This window comes from Schistocerca americana, chromosome 1 (assembly GCF_021461395.2).
Source record: "Schistocerca americana isolate TAMUIC-IGC-003095 chromosome 1, iqSchAmer2.1, whole genome shotgun sequence".
Lineage (NCBI taxonomy): Eukaryota > Metazoa > Arthropoda > Insecta > Orthoptera > Acrididae > Schistocerca > Schistocerca americana.
The window spans coordinates 798,552,022-798,579,792 of NC_060119.1; the positions used below are offsets into that span (position 1 = coordinate 798,552,022).

At 38.8% G+C, this 27,771-nt stretch overlaps 1 protein-coding gene and 1 non-coding gene across 2 annotated transcripts in view; one reads left to right on the forward strand and one right to left on the reverse strand.

Moving 5' to 3' along the window:
- LOC124612597 (kinesin-like protein KIF11-A) overlaps nucleotides 1-27,771 on the forward strand; it is a 231,033-nt gene that overhangs the window by 67,514 nt on the left and 135,748 nt on the right. Inside the window, exons 5-6 of the mRNA XM_047140884.1 lie at nucleotides 4,856-5,005; nucleotides 24,335-24,764. Coding sequence (XP_046996840.1) covers nucleotides 4,856-5,005; nucleotides 24,335-24,764 — 580 coding nt within the window. The remainder of the gene's footprint in view (nucleotides 1-4,855; nucleotides 5,006-24,334; nucleotides 24,765-27,771) is intronic.
- On the reverse strand, nucleotides 18,027-18,101 carry Trnat-ugu. The gene has a single exon. It is a non-coding gene; the product is annotated as a tRNA-Thr (tRNA).

Below are 27,771 nucleotides of genomic sequence, written 5' to 3' on the forward strand. Positions count from 1 at the left end.
TGAAAACTCTGAACTGGTGGCGGCACTAAGTGACACAGGCTCTGCATCACTATAGAACCTCACGATGGATGATGTTCACGAGCTAGCTGCTGGTCCTGAAATACTGCTTTCTGCCACTGATGTCTGTAGTTCTACTTCCCCAGTAGGTGGGTGGAACATTCTGGTGTTGCTCGGCTGCATAACTGACCCGATTACTACCCCTGCTGTTGACACCCTCGCATTTTGTGGGCTGCTTCTTTCATGTCCTCTGCTGGCTGGTGACAGTGTTTTTATTCGTATTGCTTAACCCTCTGAATGTCAAGGTAATGATCTATTGTCACCCTCTACTGTTGATAATACTGTCAAGGTGCCGATTCGTCGGTACTCTGCTTCGTCTTGTTTAGCTTACAGAATCGGGCACTAGATGGTGTTGGCGTGCTAATTACAGATGCTCTTTGCCTTGAGCTACGTGTAGGTCGATAGCTATCAACAATTGAGCATCGTTTCGGTGAAATATTAGCGTTGGATTATTCCGCTTTTGCAAAGTTTGTTTGTTGACTTGTGTTTCGCAGTACATGTTTACCTTCTGTTATTGCATTCTAAGTCCTTGTTTTTGCACAGTACTGTTATTTATCATTCTTTGTGTGTGTTTTTCTTTTATTTATCATTGTTTCTGTGTGTTTTTCTTCACATTTACAGTTTATTTTCTCCGCTTTTTGTGAAAAATGCGACCTACACCGGGCCACAGCAGAGGACTTACCGACGAAGAAATTTGTGGAATTTTAGAATGTACCAATGATAAGAGTGTTTTAGCGAAAGTAGCAACAGTTCAGAAAGTGACAGTGATGTGCTTGATGATATTGTGAACGAAAGTGAAGATGAAATGGAATATGTACAATACACTGAAGTAATTGCACCTGAAACACTACAGCCATTACCACATCCATTTCGAGTGCTGCCAGGACCAAAGCATATGCCGCCAGCAGGATCTTCTGTGATAGAATACTTCAAATTTGTTCTTTACTACAATGTTGCTGCAGCTTGTTGTAACTGAAACAAATTGCTCAGCTAAACAGTTTATAACTAAATATGCTACATTGTCCAAACCGTGTAAGAAATGGAAGAATATGAAAAGTACCAAGATAAGAGGTTTTATTGCTTGCTTACTAAATATGGGACTCAATGAAAGGCCCACAATGCTCTCATACTGGAGCACAAAACCGTCACAGGCATTTCCGTGGTTTGGTAATATGTTTTCTGCATATCAATTTAGACATCTTACGAAATTCTTTCATCTTGTGGATCGTGAGAAATGTCCAGCACTAGGCCATCCTGATTATGACCCATGTATCAGGTACCAGCCATTGGTAGATCATGCTAATAATATATTTAGACATCATTACACACCTCTTCAACAACTTAGTATTGATGAGAGTCTAGTTGGCACTAAATGTCACACTTCCCTATTACAGTATTTGCCAAACAAACACCACCACCGATGGGGAATCAAATTCTGGATGCTGTGTGACTCTATAACGCACTATTGTCTTGGTTTTTATACTTACAGAGGTGCCAAAACCCAAGAAGATGAGGCTGAGATTGCAAGACCTGGCTTAGGTTACTGTGTTGTCCAGAAGTTAATGCATTTGGGCAATTATTCGAACAAGAGATATCATATCTTTGTGGACAACTTTTTCATGTCAGTACCACTTGTAAAAAGTCTTTATAAATTAGGTACATACATTACTGGCACTGTAAGAAAAAACAGGAAATATTTGCCAGACCAATGTAGGAAGAAATTTGGAATTGGGGAATAGATGTATTGTAAGTCAGCTCCGGTACTGGCATGTGCGTATCGAGAGAAAAAAATCCCAGCATACCCCCATCCTCTTATTGTCAAGTAAAGTTGGTGACATTGAAGTCCAAAATAAAAATAAAACAATAAAAAAGCCAGAAATAATACACCAGTACAACCAGTATCTGGGTGGAACAGACACATCAGACACGATGCTGTATGCGTATTTGGAAGAGAGGTGAACTCTTCGTTACTGGAAGAAGGTAGCTTTCAACATAATGTCAAGAATGATGCTGAACTCTTACATATTATACAAAGAGCATAATAAAGGAAGGAAAGTTGTTTCCAGATATGTAGGGTCTATATACTGTGATGATAATTGAAGACTTGTCAGATGAATGGCTGCAAGAAAAAAATGCAACTGATGATCCTCGTGGTTCTCTGGGTTTGAGCAAACTTCCAGAGAAGAAAGTAAGATGCTGTGTGTGTACTAGTGGGGGAAGGAAAAGAAGGTCAAGAACTGTTTTTAATAGATGCAATAAGGGATTGCATGGTGACTGTTTTCCTAAATCTTTCTAAATAACAACACAAATTTCATATTTCTCATGTCATTTTACTCGGAAATGTGTGTAGATTCTATGGACTGTAGTTAGCCTTCTTAAATTGAAGCACAGTGTTGGTTATATGGAATCAGTCAAATTTATAATATTAAAAATATATATTTTATTTGGACTGTCACAATCAAATTCATTAGAAACATTATAATCTGTGTAAACCATAATATTCTACATACTTTTATGGATAAGTGGTAATTTCTTCATATTTTTAAAGTGAATACTGTGTAATATATGGCAATTTCAGTAGATTGTAGCATAACGGTATAAATACGCACATTTTTAGCACACACCACTCCAAATCGGCTGACTGCAAAAGGATTAACTCTGTGCTCTGCCAACCCAAATATGCCAAGGTGTCATAGCACTGAACTGCGCAACCGAATGTAACACACATTTGACTTCAGGCTCCCAAAACTCCTTCAAATTTCAACTAACTTCATTACTATAAAACTTCTTCTCTGGCTAACTTAATCGCTCTAATAATTTGATGCTCTACTTGTCCTTAGCTATCAAAAAATTAAGAGATTGGTAAAGAAGGGAAGTATGGATTGGGAGTGAGATCAGAATTGTAGAGGGGAAACCAAGGTTTGACTTTGGTAGGACGGTGGGTGTAGGTTGCAGTAATTTGCTGAGATGAAGTGGCTTGGACAGGATAGACTTTGGGGGGAGAACTCCATCAAACGAGTCTTTGAACACGTGACCACATTTGTTCTGGAGCATAATAGAGGAAAAACTTTAAATATTCACAATTTAAACTCCCCCCCCCCCCCCCCCCCCCCGTTAATATATTGTTTATACTAGTTTCCTCCACTGTAAGGAATTTTGTCTGGTTTTAAGTGTTTCAATTTCGTTTGCACTTTCGAACCAGGACTAATCTTAGTGTTTTACTTGCTAGTTGTAATATGAAACATGACAGTTACTTTGTTGCTGCTTAGAATAATTTCCTCTTATTGTGATCGGAAGCTTTGAAAACTGTTAGGAAACTTAATAATAGCCATAATAATCTATTTTGTTCCATCTTCTAATTGTGATTCTCCTTTTGGAAGGAGATTTTTTTCTATTTAACACCACTCAAAGAGTATCTTATAGAAATATGAGAGCTTTATACACGGGCAGTTATTTGTGAGCCATTTTATTTTCTCTGGAGATAGCTTATCCTTGATGAGCTACTATCATTACTCTTGACACTAGTAGAGTATTTGCATTAAACATCATTTTTTTTAAGCTTTAAAACTGAATATATTGGTAAGAGATCATGCATTTATCTTCCAGTTTTTTTAGAGACAATGTTTTTAGGACTACCAACAAGATTTTTACTTCGGACATTGTCCTTCACTGACCTACGGCTGTTCTATGAAGATATGTCCGATTCCAATGTTACATAGCCTACCACACTATTTTGTGTGCCATTTTCTTTTATGTTCTTGGTGTAGATGACGATCAGTAATAAAGAATATTATCAATGCTTTACATGGGTGTTTTTCTAATTTCTTCAAATCATATCATTCATTGGTGAAAACTCATTTTCTTGTCATTCTCAGAGCTGTGAAACTGGTCCAGATTTCATCCTTCTTTTGTGTTGCTGACCACAAGTCGTACATAGACATCAGTAATGGAAGTATTAGATTACCAGGTAAAATGACTTTGTACATTGTGTTTAGGTCTGCCTTCATCCCCCTCTGCATGTTTACGGAAGCATGTTGAACTTTATAGGAATGCTAAGATCCTGTCGAACACAGTTTGGAATGTGCTTTTTATGGTACTCATAATGATTTTAAACAGTATTTGAGAGGCTGCTGCAGTTTATTTCCATTTGCTATGTTCTTAGATTTAAACTTCATACGGAGTACACTCATTACCTCATAAATTTTTGGATGTTTGCAAATCCAGGAAAAAAAGGATTGTTTTAATGCCATTGAGAATTTGTCTTGGAAGTTTGTAGCTGTTATGAGAAGAGTTTACTGTGGTACCCGTTTTATCAGAAATAACTTAATACTTCCTTAGTGAGACAGTAGGACCATCTGTGCTGTTGAAACTAATTCCTAAATGCTTATTTATAGTTCACTTGCATTTTTCTGTAATACATACAGACTATTGGATGCCAATACCTTAGTCACAACTTATTTAATTTGCTAACAGTAGTTATGAAACACAAATGGAAAGTTTCAAAATGCCAGACTAAGACTTACATCTAGTAGCTGTTCAGTGTTTTAGATTGTAAAAATTGTGAAACAGAACTGCTGTTACATATTACTGACCTGTCTTTTGAGTTGAGTATTTTCTATAGCTCTATTCTCAAACCAGCTACCACAAAACTTCATACCTGGTACAGGGTAAATTGATCTGGTTTTATTATTGTAGAGGGAATTTGCCTTGTACGTTGGAGATTTGATTAATGGTAAAATCTTTTTGGTATTAACTTACACGTTATTACATATTGTAAATATGTCAATTTATTTTGCAGGCTGTTTGAAGATTCAACTAAGAAAGGTTCTGTTATTATTAATGGGCTGGAGGAGGTGACAGTACACAGCAAAAATGAAGTTTTCAATATAATGGATCGTGGTACGACCAAACGGCAGACAGCAGCCACTCTTATGAATGCAAATTCCAGGTAATGTTTGAGCTATGAATAAGATAGTACTTATTGGACAGCAGAAACTGTATGTAGTGTAACAATTAAAGACGTGTGCGTCACAAAATCTTTTTAATGTGATATTAGCTGAACCAGTCATTGTGTTAAATAATGAACTAGTAAAATTGTTGAGTGGAAAAATTCTCTTTAAATAGCTAATAAGTTGCTGAACTTCGTCAGAATGAAGATCTCAAGTAAACTAATGAGTATTGTGGTGTTTGGCTGATAAAGACCAAGTCCTGTAAGTAAAATAACGTAGCAACTCCCAAATATTAGAATTGCAGCAGGAGAAACGGAAAAAAAACATTCACTATTTGATATTGGCCTTCATCCTTATGCACACACCAGAAGTTTCATGTTTACTTATCACCTAAAGCCTTTTATATTGAACTGTTGCAGAACATTTGACGTATTTTGGGAAGTCAGGGAGACAGCTAATGTTGGTAACTTCATTCCATTTGTGAAATAGAAGGCACTCATCTTTCACAGAATGAGAGTGACATGAAATAGGGTGCAACTGACATGTAGTGGGGTGATACCAAAGAAGATAAAATTTGCGATTGTGAAGGAGTGCTGCGACCATGTCACAGGTTGAGACACTAGATTCACACTCACAAAATACAGAGCTTAAATCCTTCCTTGGGCTTCCTAATTTTGATGGTTTTTGTCAGTCACTTTGGAAAAATGAGCTAAACGAGGCTGGGATGATATTATTCCTCATCTTTGTCAGCTTAGCATGTACTCAGTCTAAAATAAACTTGAAGTCAATGGGCTATCATATTTTAATTTTTCTATCTGAAACCGAAGTCAGAACTAGTTAATCTGTCTAAATACTATACAGAGTAAGTTTTCAACCTGTATCAGGAAAATGTCGTTACTGTATGCACACATCACCTCCAAGACACTCACTTAATTCTTGATTATACTATTAAAAAAATTGGTTAATTTAGCCTGCAGTCAGTAAGCAGATTGATAGATCAGTGTTTGGAGCACAGGGTAATGGGAACTTGATGAATCACGGTATGTTCCGTCCCCATACTTCACTAATCCAATGGGACCAATGACCTCAGTGTTTGGTCCTCTCCTCAACTCAACCAACCAATGAACCTTGAGTTAAAAAAAGAAAATCAATTGTGAATGTAGTATATTTTTACTTGTTAGCTGGCTTCCAGCATAAAAGAAACTGTCGTAATGAGATGATAATATGCTGGTAAATAATATATATTTCTAACTGTGTTGGAAAAGTAGTTGGGTAAATTTTCCTGCAGTTGTACTGTGTTTCAGTTTGTACCTGAAATTAGGTACAAGCACATAGAAGGGTGGTGAAATGTGTATTATTTAGACCAGGAGTGGCCAACCTTTTTGGCAGGCGATCCAAATTTTTGAGATGGGGATTTCCCCACAGGGCGCATCACCAATTTTTGTTTTGTGAACCAAACCAGGTAAGAAATATTAAATTATTTTTTAAAGAAAATAAAGGATACCTGAGAAAAAAATATTATACAATTTAGTGAAAAACAATGTAAGTGGGATATCTGACTTTGTTTGAACTGAGTCGGTGTTTATGTCAACTGAAATTGTTGCTACATGCAACGAGTTTTCCGGACGAACATCAGTAATTCGTGTTCGCATTTGTTATTTGATGTAACTCAGCTGACTAAAAAGCTATTCACACATGTTAGTGTTTCCAAATAATGAAATCATTTTTAAAGCACATTCGTAAAATATTGGATATTTCTTTTTGTCCAAATACCTGTGTGACGGCGAATTTATATGTTCATAACTGTTGTTTCCAAAGGCCAAGTTTTATATGAAAAGCGGAAATATCATGCATGATGTTAATCAGATGATATTTTCCTTGGCGTTGGGTATTAACATATTTAAATGGCTTGTTGTATCGACCAAGAACAGGTTGGAAAGTCATTCTTTCTCCTTGAATTTCGAGAGTCTCTTTGACTTGCTTTCAAAGAATGATGGCATTTCTTGCTTCAGATCACTCTTCAACATTTTTGCACGGGTTAGCCATCTTACTTCTGTATAATACAAAAAATATGTTATCGTGCACTGAATCTGAAGACTTCATAAATTGCAACTGACAGTGATTCAGCTCTTCAGACTTAACAAAGTTTGCTGTTTTGACAACTACCTTTGTGACATAGTCCATTTTGAGGGGCTTTGCACATAAGTTCTCTTGATGCATAATGCAATGAAAGTTTAGCATCGATATATTGCCAACTTTGCTGGCCTCGTTTTCAATCAACTGGACTAAACCTTTGTGTCTGTCTGTTAGCTGCAGTAGGTTGTTATGGTTTAATGAAACATGACTCGACCCTTAGCTACATGCTTAGCGGCACTCCGTGCCGCAAACTGCGCATTTCTGAGTTTTGGCAGCTATTATGGGAGGCTTGAAGTTGAGCTTCCAGGTATTCTCCCACCAGAAGTCTCCACGTGATTCCCACATCACTCCATGCCTGTGTGATTTACAGCTAGTTGTCTGCAAGACCTTAACCGAGTCACTTCCTCGTTGCGGCACCCTGTACTGATTGCGTGTGTTGGTGTTCTACAATTATATTTATAATACATGATAATGTAAGTATTTTTTTTACTACTTCGTTGCCTTTTTAGTACTATACATTTATTAATGAATAATAATTATTACTTCTTTTACAAAAATAAGCTACATTTTGCTTCATTCATATAATTATTCTATTGACTTATGTCGTTTATTTGCTTTGCTTTTCCTTTCATTATTCCCTCATTTCTCATCTTTCAGGTCTAGACGTTATAATAAGACGGAAGAGATTGTGGAGCTACTAAGAGAGCTCTCTGATCAAGAGCGTGAAGGCAGATTAGAACAAGAAGATACTTTAGATTTTTGAGACGAAAGTGCCAAAGAAGAGAGAATGACTGAAGATGACCATTCCAACGAGATTGAACAGTCAGAGTACGAAGGCCAAGAAACTCTGGAACTGCCAAGTGAATTTAAAGTATTTTTGGGGCAGGGGAAAAGGTCTGAAGCATTTCGGCCTAGCAATCCAGTGACCAAAACCTCGAAAACGTCTGCAAGTAATTTGTTGAAAATGTTTCCTGAACCCACACGTCTCACGGGATGCTAAAACTGAAATTGATGCATTTTTTAAGTATTTTACAATTGATATAGATAAAATTGTAAATTACACTAATCTATATATAGATAAAAAGAAAAGTAGTTGCGTTTATTCCAGAGATAAAGATTGTAAGGACGCCTCTGTCTGTAATCATGGGTCTTTTAGGGCTTTTATATATTTTAGCTGTCAACAAGAGTTGCAGAGCTGATGCTTCGCAGGCGTGGAAAACGAATGGTGCCAGTCTTACAGTGGCCAGGGCTGCTTTTGGAGTAAACAGATTTAGATTTTTACTACACTGCTGGCCATTAAAATTGGTACACCAAGAAGAAATGCAGACGATAAACGGGTATTCATTGGACAAATATATTATACCAGAACTGACATGTGATTATGTTTTCACGCAATTTGGGTGCATAGATCCTGAGAAATCAGTACCCAGAACAACCACCTCTGGTCGTAATAACAGCCTTGATACGCCTGGGCATTGAGTCAAACAGAGCTTGGATGGCGTGTACAGGTACAGCTGCCCACGCATCTTCAACACGATACCACAGTTCATCAAGAGTAGTGACTGGCGTATTGTGACAAGCCAGTTGCTCGGTCACCATTGACCAGACGTTTTCAATTGGTGAGAGATCTGGAGAATGTGCTGGCCAGGGCAGCAGTTGAACATTTTCTGTATCCAGAAAGGCCCATACAGGACCTGCAACATGCGGTCATGCATTATCCTCCTGAAATGTAGGGTTTTGCAGGGATCTGAAATGTAGGATTTCGCAGGGATGGAATGAAGGGTAGAGCCACGGGTTGTAACACATCTGAAATGGAATGTCCACTGTTCAAAGGGCCGTCAATGCGAACAAGAGGTGACTGAGACGTGTAACCAATTGCACCCCATACCATCATGCTGGGTGATAAGCCAGAATGGCAATGACGAATACACGCTTCCAATGTGCGTTCACTGCGATGTCGCCAAACACGGATGTGACCATCATGATACTGTAAACAGAACCTGGATTCATCCGAAAAAATGACGTTTTGCCATTTGTGCACCCAGGTTCATCGTTGAGTACACCATCGCAGGTGCTCCTGTCTGTGATGCAATGTCAAGGGTAACCGCAGCCATGGTTTCAGAGCTGATAGTCCGTGCTGCTGCAAACGTCGTCAAACTGTTTGTGGAGATGGTTGTTGTGTTGCAAACGTCCCCATCTGTTGACTCAGGAATCGAGATGTGTCTACACGATCCGTTACAGCCATGCAGATAAGATGCCTGTCATCTCAACTGCTAGTGATATGAGGCCGTTGGGATCCAGCATGGAGTTCCGTGTTACCCTCCTGAACCCACCTCTTCCATATTCTGCTAACAGTCATTGGATCTCGACCAACGCGAGCAGCAATGTCGCGATACGATAAACCGCAATCGCGATAGGCTACAATACTCCCGTTATGAAAGTCGGAAACGTGATGGTACGCATTTCTGCTCCATACATGAGGCATCACAATGATGTTTCACCAGGCAACACTGGTCAACTGCTGTCTGTGTATGAGAAATCAGTTGGAAACTTTCCTAATGTCAGCACGTTGTAGGTCTCGCCACTGGTGCCAGCCTTGTGTGAATGCTCTGAAAAGCTAATCATTTGCAGATCACAGTATCTTCTTCGTGTCGGTTAAATTTCGCATCTGTAGCTAGTCATCTTCGTGGTGTAGCAATTTTAATGGCCAATAGTGTACATTCCCTACGCTTTGATGACTACTGCAGTTGATCACAGAGATGTATGGTACGTAAATTAGCTCCAATTAGAGAGGTTTATTCAGAAATAAATGAAAATTTTCAGAAAAGTTATTGTTTATCTGCATTTGTCACCATTGATGAAATGCTCCACCCATTTCGAGGCCGATGTGGCTTCGTCATCTGTATGCCAGATAAGCCAGCCAAATATGGCATAAAAATGTATGCCTTATGTGATGCGAAAACGTATTATGTATCACATTTTGAGATTTATTGTGGCGACCAGGACAGTATGTACTATCGAATAAGCCGATGGGCATCATAGAGAGATTAGTAGAACCATTGAAAGGTTCAAAGAGAAATTTAACAACTGATAATTATTATTCAGGTTATGAGCTTGCTATACACCCTTCTCAAAAATGGTGTTACCTTTCTAGCTACCATGAAGAAGAACAAGCCAGACATGCCTCTTGAGTTCCTTCCTAACCAAAATCGCCCATTAGGGTCAACTTTATTTGGCTTTCAAGATTGTTGCCCTCTGGTGTCTCACGTTCCTAAAAAAAATGTCATTTTACTGTCCACAATGCAGGGTAAACCAGCTGTATGCAAGGAAATAAAAACCAGACATTATTCTTGATTATAACGCAACTAAAGGTGGCGTTGATTCACATGACCAAAAATGTGCCGATTATTCCAAGAGACGAAGGACATGGAGGTGGCCACTAGCATTATTTTTCAGATTTTTAGATATGGCAGTTGTAAATGCCCATATTATTTTTGTTGCCAACGACATATCAATGTTGGAAAGAAAGAGGCCAAGGCGAGGAGAGTTTATTGAGAACTTGGGATTTAGCCTACTTGAAGGTTATCTGAAAGAGAGGGCTCACATACAATCACTACCCCTAGATATAAAAGCATATTCGGTCAAATACAAGGAGCCTTCTGATTTACCAGTAATCCCTCAAGCCTCAGGAGAGCGACCAAGATCTGGTCCATGCCATGAGCGTGGTAAACATCACAAGAATAAAACTACAATAACATGCTCAGAGTGTACGCGATTTGTATGCAAAAAGCATTCCACCTGCAGAACTATTTGCAATGCTTGCAACATTCCATTTGACGAAGCGTGACATCTTAGTACTTATTATTTCTAAATATTTGTTCATTGCTATGTTTTTTATGTAACCTTGTTCCTAATTGTCATAAGTAATGAGTTATATTTAAAATATTTACTAAAGTATTATATTTGCCATCATGACTCATTTGTAACAGTTGTACTACTTAAATTTTATTGCTCAATAAATATTTTAAAAATACTATGTGGTATGATTTCTGGAAAATGGAACTGCGGCATGGAGTGCCGCGCGCTTGTACTGGCGTAACTCGCAGCGACGCGTGTAGCTAAGGGTTAATGTCATATAATTGCTTTCAACAAATCTTTCGTCTTCTGGTATCCTTAAAGTGGATACAGCACTACTAATTTGTCTCTCTCATTAAAATGGGCATCAACACCTCTGACATAAATCACCACTTCAGTGGTATCCGCCATATCTGTCCATTGGTCCAAAGCTGGAGAATAAAATATACTCAGATTCACGACTTTTTAAATTATCTTCAATTTGTCTTTTAATTTCGTCCACATGTCTAGTAATAGTCTGACGAGACAGGCTTACTTTTGAGAAATCATTTTTTGTTTCTGGACACACAATTTCAACAACTCTCTACACATTCCTTAACCATTTCACCATCCGAATACTGTAAAAAAAAAAAAAAAAATAATGTTGAGCACAAAGTTTTTTTTAAGTCGTTTACCTGATCTTGTCAAAATTGTCCCTTGTACTTATCAAACATAACTGCATTTTTGGTCTTGTAATGCTGTTTGATGTTATATTCTTTTGGAACTGAGGCAGATTCATTGCATATCAGACACGTGGGTTTTGTTTTATATTCCACAAAAAAAAAAGTTTGTAGTTCACTTATCTTGAAAAGTTTTGAACTCTTTCTAACTTTCTCCTCCTTACATCCTATTTGTTGACGATAGACAGTCACGTGAATATTTCGATATTTATGTATTTCACACTTACCAGAAATGCTTGTAGAGCATGCGACTGTGTTTAAAAATATATATCAGCCATTCACTTACGTTTAAAAACACAATCCACCTGGCAGTCGAACCCTTGTCCTCCACAGGGATAGCTAGCATCGTACGACAGTGTTACACTACTCGTCGAGTTATCTGTCTTTCACTTGAGTATTGTATGCACTTGAGAAACTTCATAGTCTGTTCTCTTGAAAATTTTTGATAGTTGTGAGTAGTATTAAACTGCTTTAGGAATCTGATATTTTAGTTCTCCACAGCTTGCATTATAAATATAAAAAATTATGTATGTTTCAAGTAACTTATCAACCTTACTTTAAAATTTTGACTTCCATGTTGACTTCTTTCGTCACAACTGTTCCTTAAAAGTTTTCTACATTTTAAGTTGATAACATTCTTAAATGCTGTAAATAAGAAAGAGAGTTGGATGAAGTTACACTAGGAGAGTCCCTTTTCTACCGTTATTGTGAGGAGTCTTAAACCTCGTCAGCAAAGACACATTATTAATTTTAAGTATGTATTTACTTTGTACTACTAAAATGAAAAGAAGGCACTGAGGCAGAAACTATTGCTAATGTCGTTCGGTGTACCTACTCGCCAAATTGAATACATAATACAACTCTACTAAAACTAAAGACAAGCATCAGAGATTAATTGTAAAAACATAAAAGCTGGCAAACTTGCCTGAAGTGATGGTAGGTCTATCACAATCGAATCTGCACCAAATATACACCCGAAGGGCCTTAACTTTACAGTCGATCGTGTTTTGAGTTTGTAGTAAAATTGAATATGGGATATATTGGCTATGTTTGGCACTCGTCTGACTCTTGCAGTGCAACAAATGTATCCAGTTGCATGATCCATACTACTACTACTACTACTACTACTACTACTACTGCTGATTATTGATTGCATATCGTCAAGGCGAACTATATTTTCTTCAAGATGGTGTGTGGGATTATTTTCAAAATAAATCCAGTATAGTGATTCCACCCCCCTTCCTTTTCAAACAGGAAACAGCTCTGCAGGCCAAAAATTAGCACCCTGCGGGCCGCAGGTCGGCCACCCCTCACATAGACATTGTTCTTCTGCTGCACTACATTCTAGTTGTACACATGACACAAAGTAACTGGCTTTTCTTTGCATTTGGTTAAGCATGTTCATTACCAAGTAAACTTTCCACAATTCATTTGTAGAAGCTACTTCTGCAAGACATTAGGAGTGGAAATTCACCCAACAAGTCTACTTCCACAAGCTAGTGGAAACAGTTTCTTGTCATTTTTGCGGTTACTTGCCAAACATGCCGATTGCAAAAGTTTTTCTCAGACTTCCAAAAGTTTCGTGTGTTCAATACTGGTACAAAAATGTTGGTGTCAAAACTAGGGAGGAGGAGGAGCAGCATCAGTAGCAGAAGGAGAAGGAGAAGTTAACCAGTGACATGATACAGTTGTTAACAGTAAGTAGTGTGTCTCTGTGTATTATGTGATGAGAAAAATTTGGATTTTAAGAATAGGATTAGAAAGTGGGACATAACAGGAAAATATTGTAGCAGATGTTGAGACAACAGATGCATCAATATGCAAAAGCATTCACAGATTATGGTCTCGGTGCAGAAAAGAAACTAACTACATGTTCCTTCAAAACTTGAAAATAATGATAATAATACAATAATAATTATTCAATAGTGGTGCTAGCTGCTTTGAGAAATCTCATGAAGCAAAACATGTCTGCAAGTACTTGCAGGTTCCTGAAATTAACTTTCCCAAACAACTTGTAGAAGTTTTTGTTAAAGTGTGAACAGTTCAGCATAAACTTGTGGAAATTACTTGCTAGTGGGTACATGCCTTTCGGTGCTTTCTTGTGTGCCATAATTCTTCGGTTGCAGAATTCTTGTTATTTTGACATAAGAATGAGATAGTGGTCTTTAATGTGATGCAGTACCCCACTTATTGCTCAGAGAAATTGCAGATAAGGGTTGTTTTTATTTCTTTGCTAAATTATTTTTAGCAAAATATAAAGCCATCCTGAATTTTGTATATAATTTGAATTCAGCTACCTTTGATGTATGAATAATTATTGGCTATATGGACACTGATCAGCTTTTCCAACAGTCCTCAGACTAATTTGATGTAGCCCATCAAGATGTGTGTATACCTTACAGTGTGTGCTCTGTAACATTGCAGGCACACTGCACAGTTTGAGGTCCACATAAGGATTAATGAAAAACGTAACAGTGATTGAAAGTGGTATTTGAGGTATTGAATTAAGATACAAACCAACAAAATGGGCCATTTTTGTAGCATTTTTTCTTTTAAGAATAGCACTTACATCAAATGTCGCACTTACATCCATTGTCCTTAATTATTCATGGGGTATATTCCAGTATCTGTCTTTCCACACAGTTACTCAGTCTGCAGCTCCTTCTGGTGCTGTAAGTTATTTCCTGATGTCTTAACATGTTTCATAATTCTGTCATTGCTTTTAGTTGGTTATTATATTATCTGTTGTTGATTCTTCGTAAAAAGCACCTCTTGTCTTGCCAGTACACTTAATTTTCAGCGTCGTTCTGTAGTGCCACAGCCCAAATGCATTAACTTCTTTTCTGGTTTTCCCCCAGTCTGTAATTTACTGCCATTCAGTGTTGTTTGCCAGATGTACTCTCTTTGACATAAATCTTGCTGGTAGCTGTCGGCCACTGAATGTAAGCCTGTGCTGATCATGACATGGGTCGAATAATATGACCATGCTGAAAGTCTGACTATTTGCACAGTCTGGCGACACTGCAGGCTGTTGCAGTCAGTGGAGGAAGTCTGTCTTCTGTTTGAGTTGTTAAGATTGGTCTGTGCCTTTGGTCTAGTGGTAAATAGCACATTGTCTGAATGCAATGTCACGCTGTTGAAACTGCTTGTTTCCTAAATTTTTACGACGACTTTCGTCCGAATGCTGGAGCACTGAGTGTAATTGTAGCACAGCTACAGTGTATTTCACTTTTTGACACACCAGTAATAACAGTTCTGTCCAATAACATTTTTGCAGCAGATTTCTTGGAATACTGTCTGCCTGTGAATGCCGCATGCATCAGAGCTCTCTGGAGCCCACTTGCTGGCACCTGCCAGCTGCTGCTGTGGTGGAGCTGTGCGCTCTCGTCCTGTGTAATGTCAACTACAGCTCATCTCTTTGGAGAGTATAAAATGCTTTACTGGTGTTAGTGATGCTCTGCAAAAAATGTTTAATTTGCATTTTATATTCAATAGAAATGGTGGCAGATGACCTGTTTTTATATGATTATTGTATTACATGCAGAACATGAGAATGGTTCAAAATAAATTTTATATCATGTGACCTAAACAGAAAACCTTCCTATGTTGTTCAATGTTAGCACCTTATATCTCATTCCTTTTCTCTTTAAAAGTGATTCTTCATGAAGTTTTTCACCTGGAATTTGAATGTTTTCATCAAGCCACAATGAGTAACTGTGGTGTAAAGAGGTTTTCTGTCGTTTGATCTTTTTCGTAAATGTGTGCAATAAACTGTAGTGCATGATCTATAGCAATGCTGGCCACAGCACATTTTGACGTCCACATATGGAACCACGAAGAAATTAACACTGATCGAAAGTGCTATTTGTGGTATTGAGTTAAATTCAAACTAACAAAGTTCCCATTTTTTGAAGCTAGCCAGAGTGAGGCAAATTGCTAACGTTGGTTTAAGCAAATGTGTAGGGTTGTGCCAAATTGCTGTTACACAGATTTAGCACAAGGGAACTATATTAATTTCATGACTATACCCCTGATATGCAGGACTTGCGCGATAAACAGAACTAATTCATATCATTGACAAACAAGTATAAGTTATTAACTCAGCTTACTGAGTTGAGCATGTGAGAAGACTTTGTGTAAAGAGTTAAAGGTTTGGTAAAGAATATCTTCTAATGGTTTATAGCTCCATTAAATAAAACAGGGAAATAGGAACCTAAAGTGGACTGGCCTGCAAGAAATAAACTGAAGTGAATACACATTGGCAGTCAGAGGTAGGAACCAATAACTGCACTTGGCTCAGATCACGAGACAAGCATGGTGCAACGAATCAAACATGAAACTGCTTTGTTTAACTTTCTGCTATTTCTCTGGTGTTAATTAACCCTTTCACGGCTGTGAACATATATGCAGTCTTGCTCCACCATGTGCCAGATGCTGTGGACTTACATCCACATGCTACTTAAGTTTTCCTACAGTGATATTAATGTCTGTATGTGTCCTGAGCCTCCGACCTGTTGCTGCTGGGTGCAGCTTCCTTCCATATCTTAGTGATTAAAAAAGTTTAAGAGTATTTGTTGTACAATATAGTGCCTTTTTGTGTGCTGTCATTTGCAAAACACTTAGTTTCATTATCTTGAATCATTCATTAAATAAGACGATCGTTACGAGCATGATTTGCGGTGCGTAAGTACAGAAATCGACGTATTGTGCGAGACGGTTCCTTCGGATACAAAAGTATCTCGATAAAGAAATGTTATCGTTCTGCTCTCAGTTTTAAATAAAATTTAGACATCTATGGTATGAGTGTTTTTAGGTAACTTATTTCATAGCAAATCAGCATTTGCGATTTACATTTACTGCGAAGAATAGATCACCCTGAATTTCATTGTATATCAGCGCAAATAAATGTGCATATTTGAGTATTTTCAGAAGTTACCATTGTCCAGTGCATCAGTTAATTTTTACTAAATCGGCATTTGTCATTGTTACTATAGCAAATATTCTAACGTACATACTGTTTACTTCCAGTTTTCCGTTAAAGAGGAGTATATAATATACATTTATCATAGAATTCTGTTTTCAATTTTTCCAGTAACTAACCTCAAATTTTAGGACTTAGTAATTTTTACCATAGGTTTTGTGATATCTTAATAGATACCTCATTTTGTGTATTTGCTTTAATTCTTACAGGGAATTAGTAACTTTCTTAACTCAGCAGATATATAAGATTATCAGCAGGCTTTGTTTAAAGTTATTTGTATCACTGTCCTTTAATATGTTGCACCAGCCAAAATGCAGCCCACTATGAGTGCTGGTCTCAGTTGGGATGAGTTGGTTGATGTTTTTAAGCAGCTGGAAATCACCCTGGCTAGTGTCAGACAATTGGCAGCTGCTGCAAATTAGTGTGTTTGAAGAGCTCCCGAGAGTCGTGTGCCTGTGGTACCGGTACCAGATGTGCTTCAAATACTATAATCTCCTGTGGATCCTGTCTCCCCTGCAGAAAGTGTGGTATCTGTCATTACTTGTCCACTCACATGACTACAAGTGGTGTTTCGATGGTAGATCCAGGTGTCCTGTACACCGTTGGTGGGAAGCAGAGAGGATACAGGATGTTATACCAATCCCCTTAACCAACAAGTTTGAGGTGCTGTTTTTCTCTGGTACTGAAACTGAACCAGCGGGACTCACTTCATCTGTTTTGGGGAACCTATTTTTTCTGGTGTGAAAAGGAAGCAAACTCAAAAGGGTAGCGGTCTAATATAATCGGCAGTCAAATGTGTGGTGAATGATGGTACACTGTAGGGAAATGGGAACAATGGGCAGGAAAGGACACCAGATGCACTCGGTGTGCATGCCTGGCCTCATTCACCATGTTGAAGAGGCTATTCCAGCAGCCATTGAGGGAACATGGTGCAACCAGCTGCAGATTGTGGTGCACCTTGGAACAAATGATACCTGTCATCTGGGCTGTGAGGTTATACTTGAATCATCCCAGGAACTGGCAGAGAGGGTTGGGAAGACCAGCCTTAGTTGAGTGGAAGGACTGAATCAGAGACTTCAGAGGTTCAATGACAAGCTAAGCTGCCACTTCCTGGACTTGCGCCATAGGGCTGAGAACAGTTGGGTGCTCCTGAACTGGTCAGGTGTGCACTGCACACCAGACTGCTACTCAGGTAGCTGACACTGTATGGGGTGCACACAAAGGTTTTTTTCTTACATTTGGCAACTCTCTATCGAAATTGGAATTATATCAATACCTTCAGCTGTTGACGGGTGTTGATATATATCAACAGGGACAAGTAAAAATGTGTGCCCCGACCGGGACTCGAACCCGCGATCTCCTGCTTACATGGCAGACGCTCTATCCATCTGAGCCACCGAGGGCACAGAGGATAGCGTGACTGCAGGGACTATCTCGCACATGCCTCCCACGAGACCCACATTCTCACCTTGTATGTCCACACACTACATTCGTAGTGTCCCACCCCATATAAGTATAACTATCTATCAAGTCCAGATAAATGATAGCTGTAGGAAAGCTGGAAGTATCGGTGTAAGATTGAAAGAAATGCCTAACACAGGCGAGAGTAGTAAACTCGTAATGATAAACTGCTAAAGCATTTGCAACAAAGTGCCAGAGATTTGAGGTGCTTATGAAAAGCAGTGAAGCCCACATAATACTAAGTGCAGAGAGCTGGTTGAAACGGTGAGATTTTGGGGGGAAAATATGAGTGTATATTGAAAGGATAGGCTAACGCAAAATGGAGGTGGCATATTTGTCGCAGTGGTATCATGGTTGTGCTTAAAATGGTTACTGGATCCCTTAATTGCCCACCATACTCATCTCCTTATGTAACCGAAAACATCGTAGAAAACCCCAGTTTGCCCAAGTTCCCCAATCATACTGTAATCATCAGTGGAGACTTTAATCATTCAACAATTAATTGGAAAAATAACAGCTTCGTTACCGGTTTGCATGATAACATGCCCTGTGCACTATTATTAAATGCCTCCTGTGAAAACTACGTAGAGCAAATAGTTCACAACCCCACTCTTGATGGAAATACAGGGTTATTACAAATGATTGAAGCGATTTCACAGCTCTACAATAACTTTATTATTTGAGATATTTTCACAATGCTTTGCACACACATACGAAAACTCAAAAAGTTTTTTAGGCATTCGCAAATGTTCGATATGTGCCCCTTTAGTGATTCGGCAGACATCAAGCGGATAATCAAGTTCTTCCCACACTCGGCGCAGCACGTCCCCATCAATGAGTTCGAAAGTATCGTTGATGCAAGCTCGCAGTTCTGGCACGTTTCTTGGTAGAGGAGGTTTAAACACTGAATCTTTCACATAACCCCACAGAAAGAAATCGCATGGGGTTAAGTCGGGAGAGCATGGAGGCCATGACATGAATTGCTGATCATGATCTCCACCATGACCGATCCATCAGTTTTCCAATCTCCTGTTTAAGAAATGCCGAACATCATGATGGAAGTGTGGTGGAGCACCATCCTGTTGAAAGATGAAGTCGGCGCTGTCGGTCTCCAGTTGTGGCATGAGCCAATTTTCCAGCATGTCCAGATACACGTGTCCTGTAACGTTTTTTTTTCGCAGAAGAAAAAGGGGCCGTAAACTTTAAACCGTAAGATTGCACAAAACACGTTAACTTTTCCTGAATTGCGAAGATGCTGCACGAATGCGTGAGGCTTCTCTACCGCCCAGATTCGCACATTGTGTCTGTTCACTTCACCATTAAGAAAAAATGTTGCTTCATCACTGAAAACAAGTTTCGCACTGAACGCATCCTCTTCCATGAGCTGTTGCAACCGCGCCGAAAATTAAAAGCGTTTGACTTTGTCACCTGGTGTCAGGGCTTGTAGCAATTGTAAACGGTAAGTCTTCTGCTTTAGCCTTTTCCGTAAGATTTTCCAAACCGGTGGCTGTGGTACGTTTAGCTCCTTGCTTGCTTTATTCGTCGACTTCCGCGGGCTACGCGTGAAACTTGCCCGCACGCGTTCAACCATTTCTTCGCTCACTGCAGGCCGACCCGTTGATTTCCGCTTACAGAGGCATCCAGAAGCTTTAAACTGCGCCTACCATCGCCGAATGGAGTTAGCAGTTGGTGGATCTTTGTTGAACTTCGTCCTGAAGTGTCGTTGCACTGTTATGACTGACTGATGTGAGTGCATTTCAAGCACGACATACGCTTTCTCGGCTCCTATCGCCATTTTGTCTCACTGTGCTCTCGCGCGCTCTGGTGGCAGAAACCTGAAGTACGGCTTCAGCCGAACAAAACTTTGAGTTTTTCTACGTATCTGTAGTGTGTCGTGACCATATGTCAATGAATGGAGCTACAGTGAATTTATGAAATCGCTTGAATCATTTGTAATAGCCCTGTATACTGGATATAATGGCAATAAATAGACCTGACATCTGTGAGGACGTCCACGCGAAACGGGTATCAGTGATCATGACGTGGTTGTGGCAACAATGATTACCAAAGTACAGAGGGCAACTAAAACAAGCAGAAAGATACATATGTTAATCAAGCTATATAAAAATCACTAGTGTTGTATCACAATGAGGAACTTGCAGCACAAGGTGGGAACATGTAAGCAAACTATGGCTCAAATTTAAAAATAGCAGTTGATGATGCACTGGATAGATATGTACCCAGTGGAACAGATCATAATGGAAGGGAAACTCCATGGTATACAGTCATTGTAAAGAAGCATATAAAGAAAGATATTACTGCATAATAGGTGTAAAACAAAGCGTGGGGCTGTAAATAGAGAGATGCTCTATGAAACGCGTTTGACTGTCGAGAGCAATGTGTGGTGGCTTCAATGACTACTGTAGTAGAATGTTGTCAAATGAATTTTCACAGAACCCAGAGAAATTCTGGTCATATGTAAAGACTGTTAGTGGTACCAAAGGTAGTGTCCAGTACCTAGTGAATGAGACAGGACCGAAATTGAGGGTAGCAATGTAAAAGCTGAGATGCTTATCTGTTTTCTAATGTTCGTGTACAAAGGAAGACCCATGAGAATTGCTGCAATTTAGTCCTCGTACCAAAGAAAATAAATGAATGAAATAAGTATTACTGTCAGTGGTGTTGAGAAACATCTGAAATTGTTAAAACTGTAAAAAGCTCCAGGTCCATATGGAATGCCTGTCAGATTCTGTACTGAATTTGCGGCACAGTTAGCCTATCTTCTAACTATAATCTATTGTAGATACCTTGTACAAAAAACCATGCCCAATTCTTGGAAAAAGGCACAAGTTGCACCTGTCCATGAGAAGGGCAGTAGAAGCAATCCACAAAAACACCGTCCAATATCCTTGACATAGATTTGTTGTGGAATATTAGAACATATTCTGAGCTCAAACATACTGAAGTATCTCCAACAGATGCCAGCCAGCATGAATTTCGAAAATATCAATCACGTGAAACCTAACTCGCATTTTCATCAAATAACATACAGAAAGATTTGGATCAAGACAGTCGGGTAAATGCTGTAATTCCTGATTTGCGAGAAGCATTTGGCTTGTTACCACACCGATGTTTATTGTCAAAAGTACGATCATAAGGGAATCGAGTGAAATTTGTGACTGGACTGAGAACTTTTTGGTAGGGAGGGTGCAGTATGTCATCTTGGATATAGACTTGTCATCAGATGTGAAAATAACTTCGATTGCGCCCCAGGGAAGTCTATTTAGACTCTTGCTGTTAATGTTGTGTATTAATGACCTCGTGGACAATATTAACAGTAATCCCTAGACTTTCTGCAGATGGTACAGTTTTCTGTAATGAAGTAATGTCTGAAAGAAGCTGCATAAATGTTCAGGTAGATCTTGATAAGATTTCAAAGTGGTGCAAAGATTGGCAACTTGCTTTAAATGGTCAGGAATGTAAATTGTGCACTTTACAAAATGAAAAAATGTAGCAATCCAATCCCTGCAATGGAAGCACTCCATTGCCGCCATCCCTCCAACCAGAACCACCCAAATTCCAACATTGAACCCTGTCTCTTCCATTTGATACCACTGTTCAACTGTGATCCTCCCCCACTCCCACCTATCTACATTCCAGGAATTCCTTACCTCCAACTTGGCCCCACCATCCTTCCCCAGGTACCTTCCTCAGAACACCAATCTTTCAGTAGAAGAAAGAACAGAAATATACAACCTCAAAGCAAATCCTGACCTATTCATCCTAACTGCAGACAAAGGTTCCACCACTGTTGTTATGAATTGCTGAGACCACCTGGCAGAAGGTCTCTACCTATTACTGACTTTTCCACCTTCAAATTCCGCTACAGTGATCCCCTCACATCCCAGAAGTCCAACACACTACAGTCACTGCTTAAAGCCTTAGGCCCTTCCCAGAACATTTCCCCTGAATCCATTATCTCTTCACCCCTATAAAACCCCGCACACTCAACTTCTACTTGTTCCCCAAAAGGCACAAACTCGGCAACAGTCCTGGACACTCCATTTTGGCTGGTTATTGTGCTCCCACTGAAATAATTTCAGCCCACCGAATCCCTACTCGTCACTGATGTCGCCAACTCCCTAAACACCAACATTCCTCATGCCCATTGCTTTACTGCAATTGAACACTACCTTTCCCAACATCCTTCAGACTCCAGACCCACTACCTCATTCTTCATACACCTTACTGACGTTATCTTCAGTAACACAGTGTTCCTGTAAAGTTATTACATACTAATTAATGCCAGGTCAGGGAATTGTTGGATCTCTTTGCTCCTGAGAGCCTGTGCTTCTGAATAGTATGCCAAAATAATATAAATCTGGTTTACAAAATTTGATAGTTTCTTGAAGAACCCAAGGTGGAAGACAAATCAGTATTTGACACAACCAACGTGTATGTTAGTGTACTGGCTGTTTAAAACTTGACCAGTTGTTCTTAGATGGTATTTATGCCCTTTGCAGTTGCATGCAATAGTCACTGCAATTGTGATGCATGAAACATAGCCCTTATTGTTTTCAGTATTGGCAACGTAAGCTACACAGACACGAATACATCACCACTTGGCAGTGTATGACAACGTAAAATGTGAACTTCTGCATATTTGTGTGTCAACTTCCAAAAACAAAATTCATTTCTACCGAGTGTTCGTATTTTATCTCCAGTATGAAAAGTATAAGTTGCTACTCACTACATAGTAGTGTTAAGTGCCAGGCAGGTGCATTGAAAAAGACTGCTACAAACATCAACTTTCCTAAATTGCATAGATGGTGACTGACTGCAACAGTTCTTAGTTCTGTAACCCTCTTGTCTATGTTTGCTAGTTCCTGAACTCGACCTATACATCTCCCTCCCTGTTACCATTCTAGCTCTACACATGGCTTCTATCCCATCAGTCCACCTGCACAGTCCTTTTATCTTCGCTACTTCTGCCTCGCCAAACCTGTCCACCCCCCACCCCCCGGCCGCCACCCCACCACACTTCAGTGCAGCACACTAGCTTGTGTCCACCATGTTACCTCAAGCTTCTACAGGCAAGACTAACTTCTTCCACCACTTCTACCATGCTATCCCCTCAACTCCATGCCTCACACCTCTTCCCTAAACCCACTACCCACGCCAGCAAAGATAACTCTTCACCTCGGACACAGTTGGGCCTTACTGACTGGAGATGAAAGTGGGCATGTATCTGTGAGATGCGCATTTGTGGGTGTTTAGATTTGTCTACATCTGATGGACTATCGTCTGATGGATGAATAATACGTAACAGTCTTTCAATGTGCCTGTCTGCCACTCTGCACCTACTTTTATGTCATGAACAGGAATCTGTCCTCCTCATACTGTTGTTCCATCCTGGATTTCCTTTATTTTATTGTTTTTCTTTTTTATTATTAAAGTTTGGCATTGTGTGTGCATTGGATTTTGTACCTTATCATAATATACCTGTTGCAGCTGTTAGAACTGAGTTACTGTGTATTATAATGCCATTTTTCTTAAAATTAATTCTATCAATATTTATAAACCAGTTTAGAAATACTTAACATTGCATATTTAATTAGCAAATAATAATTGATACTTTTTAACATTTTTATGCAGTGACAGCAACTGATATTGTTTATATAAGAATATACAGCCTACAGTTGCAGGTTAACTTTATCGTTTACCTAGGTTTCAACATTAGTAATAATGTCTTCTTCAGAACATAAAATATTATTTAAATGTTTGCCTAAAACAGGCTATGTCCTTAGTCAACGGGCTAAAAGTGAAGTTGCTACAGCTTGTTTAATAGAGGTGAAAAAACCTTATGGTTATGCATCAAGTTTTATAAAGTTGACTTAGGACATAGCCTGTCTTAGGCAAACATTTAAATAATATTTTATGTTCTGAAGAAGACATTATTACTAACGTTGAAACCTAGGTAAACGATAAAGTTAACCTGCAACTGTAGGCTGTATATTCTTATATAAATAATTGATACATTTATTCCAGTAAAAAAAAAAAAAAAAAAAAAAAAAAAAAAAAAAAAAAAAAAAAAAAAAAAAAAAAAAAAAAACCCTCAATCTGTTTGTCTTAATTGTGATGTCAGTATTGGTTCACTTGTTTTTCTTTTGTTGCAGCCGCTCACATACAGTGTTCTCTATAACAGTCCATATGAGAGAGAAAGCTGTTGACAGTGAGGAACTACTGAAAACGGGCAAATTAAATCTTGTTGATCTTGCTGGGAGTGAGAACATAGGCCGCTCAGGAGCAGTTGAGAAACGTGCCCGTGAGGCAGGCAATATCAACCAGTCTCTCTTAACTTTGGGACGAGTTATAACTGCACTTGTTGAGAAAGCTCCACATATACCGTATCGAGAATCTAAGCTTACACGTTTGCTTCAGGATTCTCTTGGAGGCAGAACAAAAACATCGATAATAGCCACCATATCACCAGCTTCGTGCAACATTGAAGAAACATTGAGCACACTTGAATATGCCAACCGTGCAAAGAATATTCAGAACAGACCTGAAGTGAATGAAAAACTGTCTAAAGCACAGCTCATAAAGGTAAGGAATAAATTAAATTTTTCATGTAATATTCTGTCATTATAATGCACTTGCTTGAAAATGACATTTCTCATGCTGTTTGTGTGTCCTGTGTAAAAATATTTAGAACAGAAACTGTTTAAAGAAGATAAAACTGACTAATCAAAGTGTAGGTGGCAGAGATAGCAGTTGATCTGTACCTCATAGTCCTCTACTTGGTAATTGTGTCCACTGCTTTGTTACCTAACAAAGGTATTCTTCTTTTAATCTTGATCCTCCCCTTTCATTATCGATTTTAAAAGCATATATTAGGCAGGGTTGCCACAAATTCTGGAATTGTGGAATACCAGGGAATTTCAAATGTGTCAGGGAAATATCAAGGAAATAGGGATATAAACACAGGAAAAATATCGTGTTTGTCTCAGTAGATGAAAGGGTTTGTTTACTGAGATGTAGTGCATTGTCGCTGTTTAACAAAGCGCCTAGCATCCAGCGCACGTTGGTCTATAGATTACAGTACCCATATGATTTTTAACGCATACCTGTTGATTTTTGAACATTTTTGATCAAATTCTAAGTTGATTTCTGAATGAATCGTAAGCTGATTTGAATGCATGCATAGTCTATACGAGCTGAGCGAATAAAGACGAAAGAGTGAATGACAATCGCTGTTTGTGTGGTTGACTGGGTTCGCAAATAATCAGCATTGTTATAATTACTAGCGAATTCCATAGATTCAGACTACCAGAGTGGAAATAAACGACTAACAGCAATACCAGGCAACAAAGATTACGTATTGTCTTCTCCGTGAATCCAAGAAAATGAAATTTTGACAGAAAATTTTTGACCAGACCGCTACACTACTAAGGGCCAATTATACAACCCCTGGCTACCAGTTCTATTTTGGGAGTAGCGGGGAAAACGCATTCTACGAACATGTAATAACGTCTTACCGGAGAGTAAATGCGGGATAACTAAACAGGCGATTGTGGCAGAGTTAGTGAAGTTAACCAGAGAATAAATGTTGACATTGGCAGGAATAGTTACAGAAGTAGTGATGACAATATTGTTTGTTAGAGCGATGAAGGAGAAGGAATGGGGATTCACACAAATTACGGAAGAATATGACGATTTCAAATTCATATAAAAATTTCGTGTTACTTCTTTTCGATCTCATGCTTCAGAAACTAGAGTGTATGAATGAAATGTGAAACTATTTCCTAACATAAAACTTTTTGCTTGTAGTAGGCCTAATAAGCATTTGATATTGGTACTTCGTGAATTATATTCTGTCGTGTTATAAAAATAACCATTTGTGCCAAAACAGTCCCGTTTATTTGGTGCGTATAACAATTACTGCAATATTAGGCAGGCCTATTACGTTTTATCTAGCAGACAGTGACTAAATAGATGTAATCAGAACGAGAAACCACAGCAGAATTGGGTACTATTTGTATTAACAGCTTTTCTAGTATTAGACAACGACATTTCGTTTTTTCATATGGCAAAACGTTGACGAACTTTGATCAGGTAATAGATTCTTTCCCAGAAAAGAAAGTACACCATATAAAGCTGTGGCAGGATTAGAGAGAAAAAAGCTAGGAGTTAAGGGATGAAGAAATGTGTACTGTCTTGCTTGTCTCTACTCGTTTTATGTATCCTATATTTAATTTTATGGCACACAGTACAGTAAGTTATTAGCTAATAGGCAGCAAAGACTGCAAATTATCTAAAGAGTTCTTGTTCTGCCGGTTACAAATAATCAAATCCAGTATTAATTGCGAGATTTTTTAAAGAGGGGCAGGATGTCAAACCGACCGACTGGGAGCAGGAGAGGCACCACAGAACATTTTACTTTCCACTGGCCGGAATATAGTTTGATAGCACCAATTACAATATATTACACGTTTGAATTCCACAGAGCGAAACAGAGAGACATGTGATGGAAGAATGCTGTGTGAAGAGGGTTGGCACTGCACTTCGGCACACTTTAAGACCAAGTAACATGTCTTACGTTCCCTCGAACATACATGTTTTATGTATCAGACTCTTCAGAAAGATGTGCGCTACAAAATGAAGATATTTTTGAAAAGTCAATTTTTTTAAATTTTTGGCGTCCTATCTCAAACGCTCGAGAGAGGGGGAGCCCCACTACCTAATATTGTCCCGGTTCCGAAATATCGTAGATCCGGACCTGATGCACAGAGCAGTCTGAGTGGTGGTGGGGAGGTGGTAATCTACACATGACCCCTGTTTACGTTAAGTGATTTTGTTGTTTCCTCTTCGTTTATTGCTCTCACGTCAAATGAAAACAAAACGGATTTCTGGTGCTGCGAGCCATCAAGTGAATTAAATACATTCACATAATTACAGAAGACTAAAATATAATATTAGTTTCTGATTTTATTTTGTTCCACCTTTCTGACAGTCGAGTGTTAATCGCCTTGCAGAACAGTGAAGTTATTTTTGTTGGCTTGTTAAAGAAAATAACTTTTATTAATCTTTTCTGCTATTTGAAACGAAGTGTTTAATTCCACACTATTGGCTAGTTTCAACTGTTCACTATTGACTAGTTTCAACTGTTTGCTGCATTTCAAGTTCACGTTTTCATCTTCTAGCACGTATTGTATTATGCCATAATAAAGAACCAAACAGGAGATAGTACGGTACTGGTACTCCAAGAAAATTTTAATCTGTATCTGGAGATACGAATGTGCACTTTAAGCAGAATTATGCATTTTAGTATGGTTCACAAATTTCTCATGCTCTTGGAGTATGTCTTGTTTCTTTTACGGCATAATGTAAGAGCTTTTAATCTTTTACACGTACGAACGTACAGGCTTCCTACGTCATCGTAGCTGCGCAAGTGCGGTGATGCCTGTCACCTGGTGCAACTGCTGAAACGAATCTATTTCTAACAGGTCGCAGGAAAATATTCCGAATGGTTGTTTGAAAAGCGTTATTTTCAAGTAAAGTAAATTTCCTTTTACGCAAGATGAATGTCTTAAATCACAAAGCGTTTGACTCT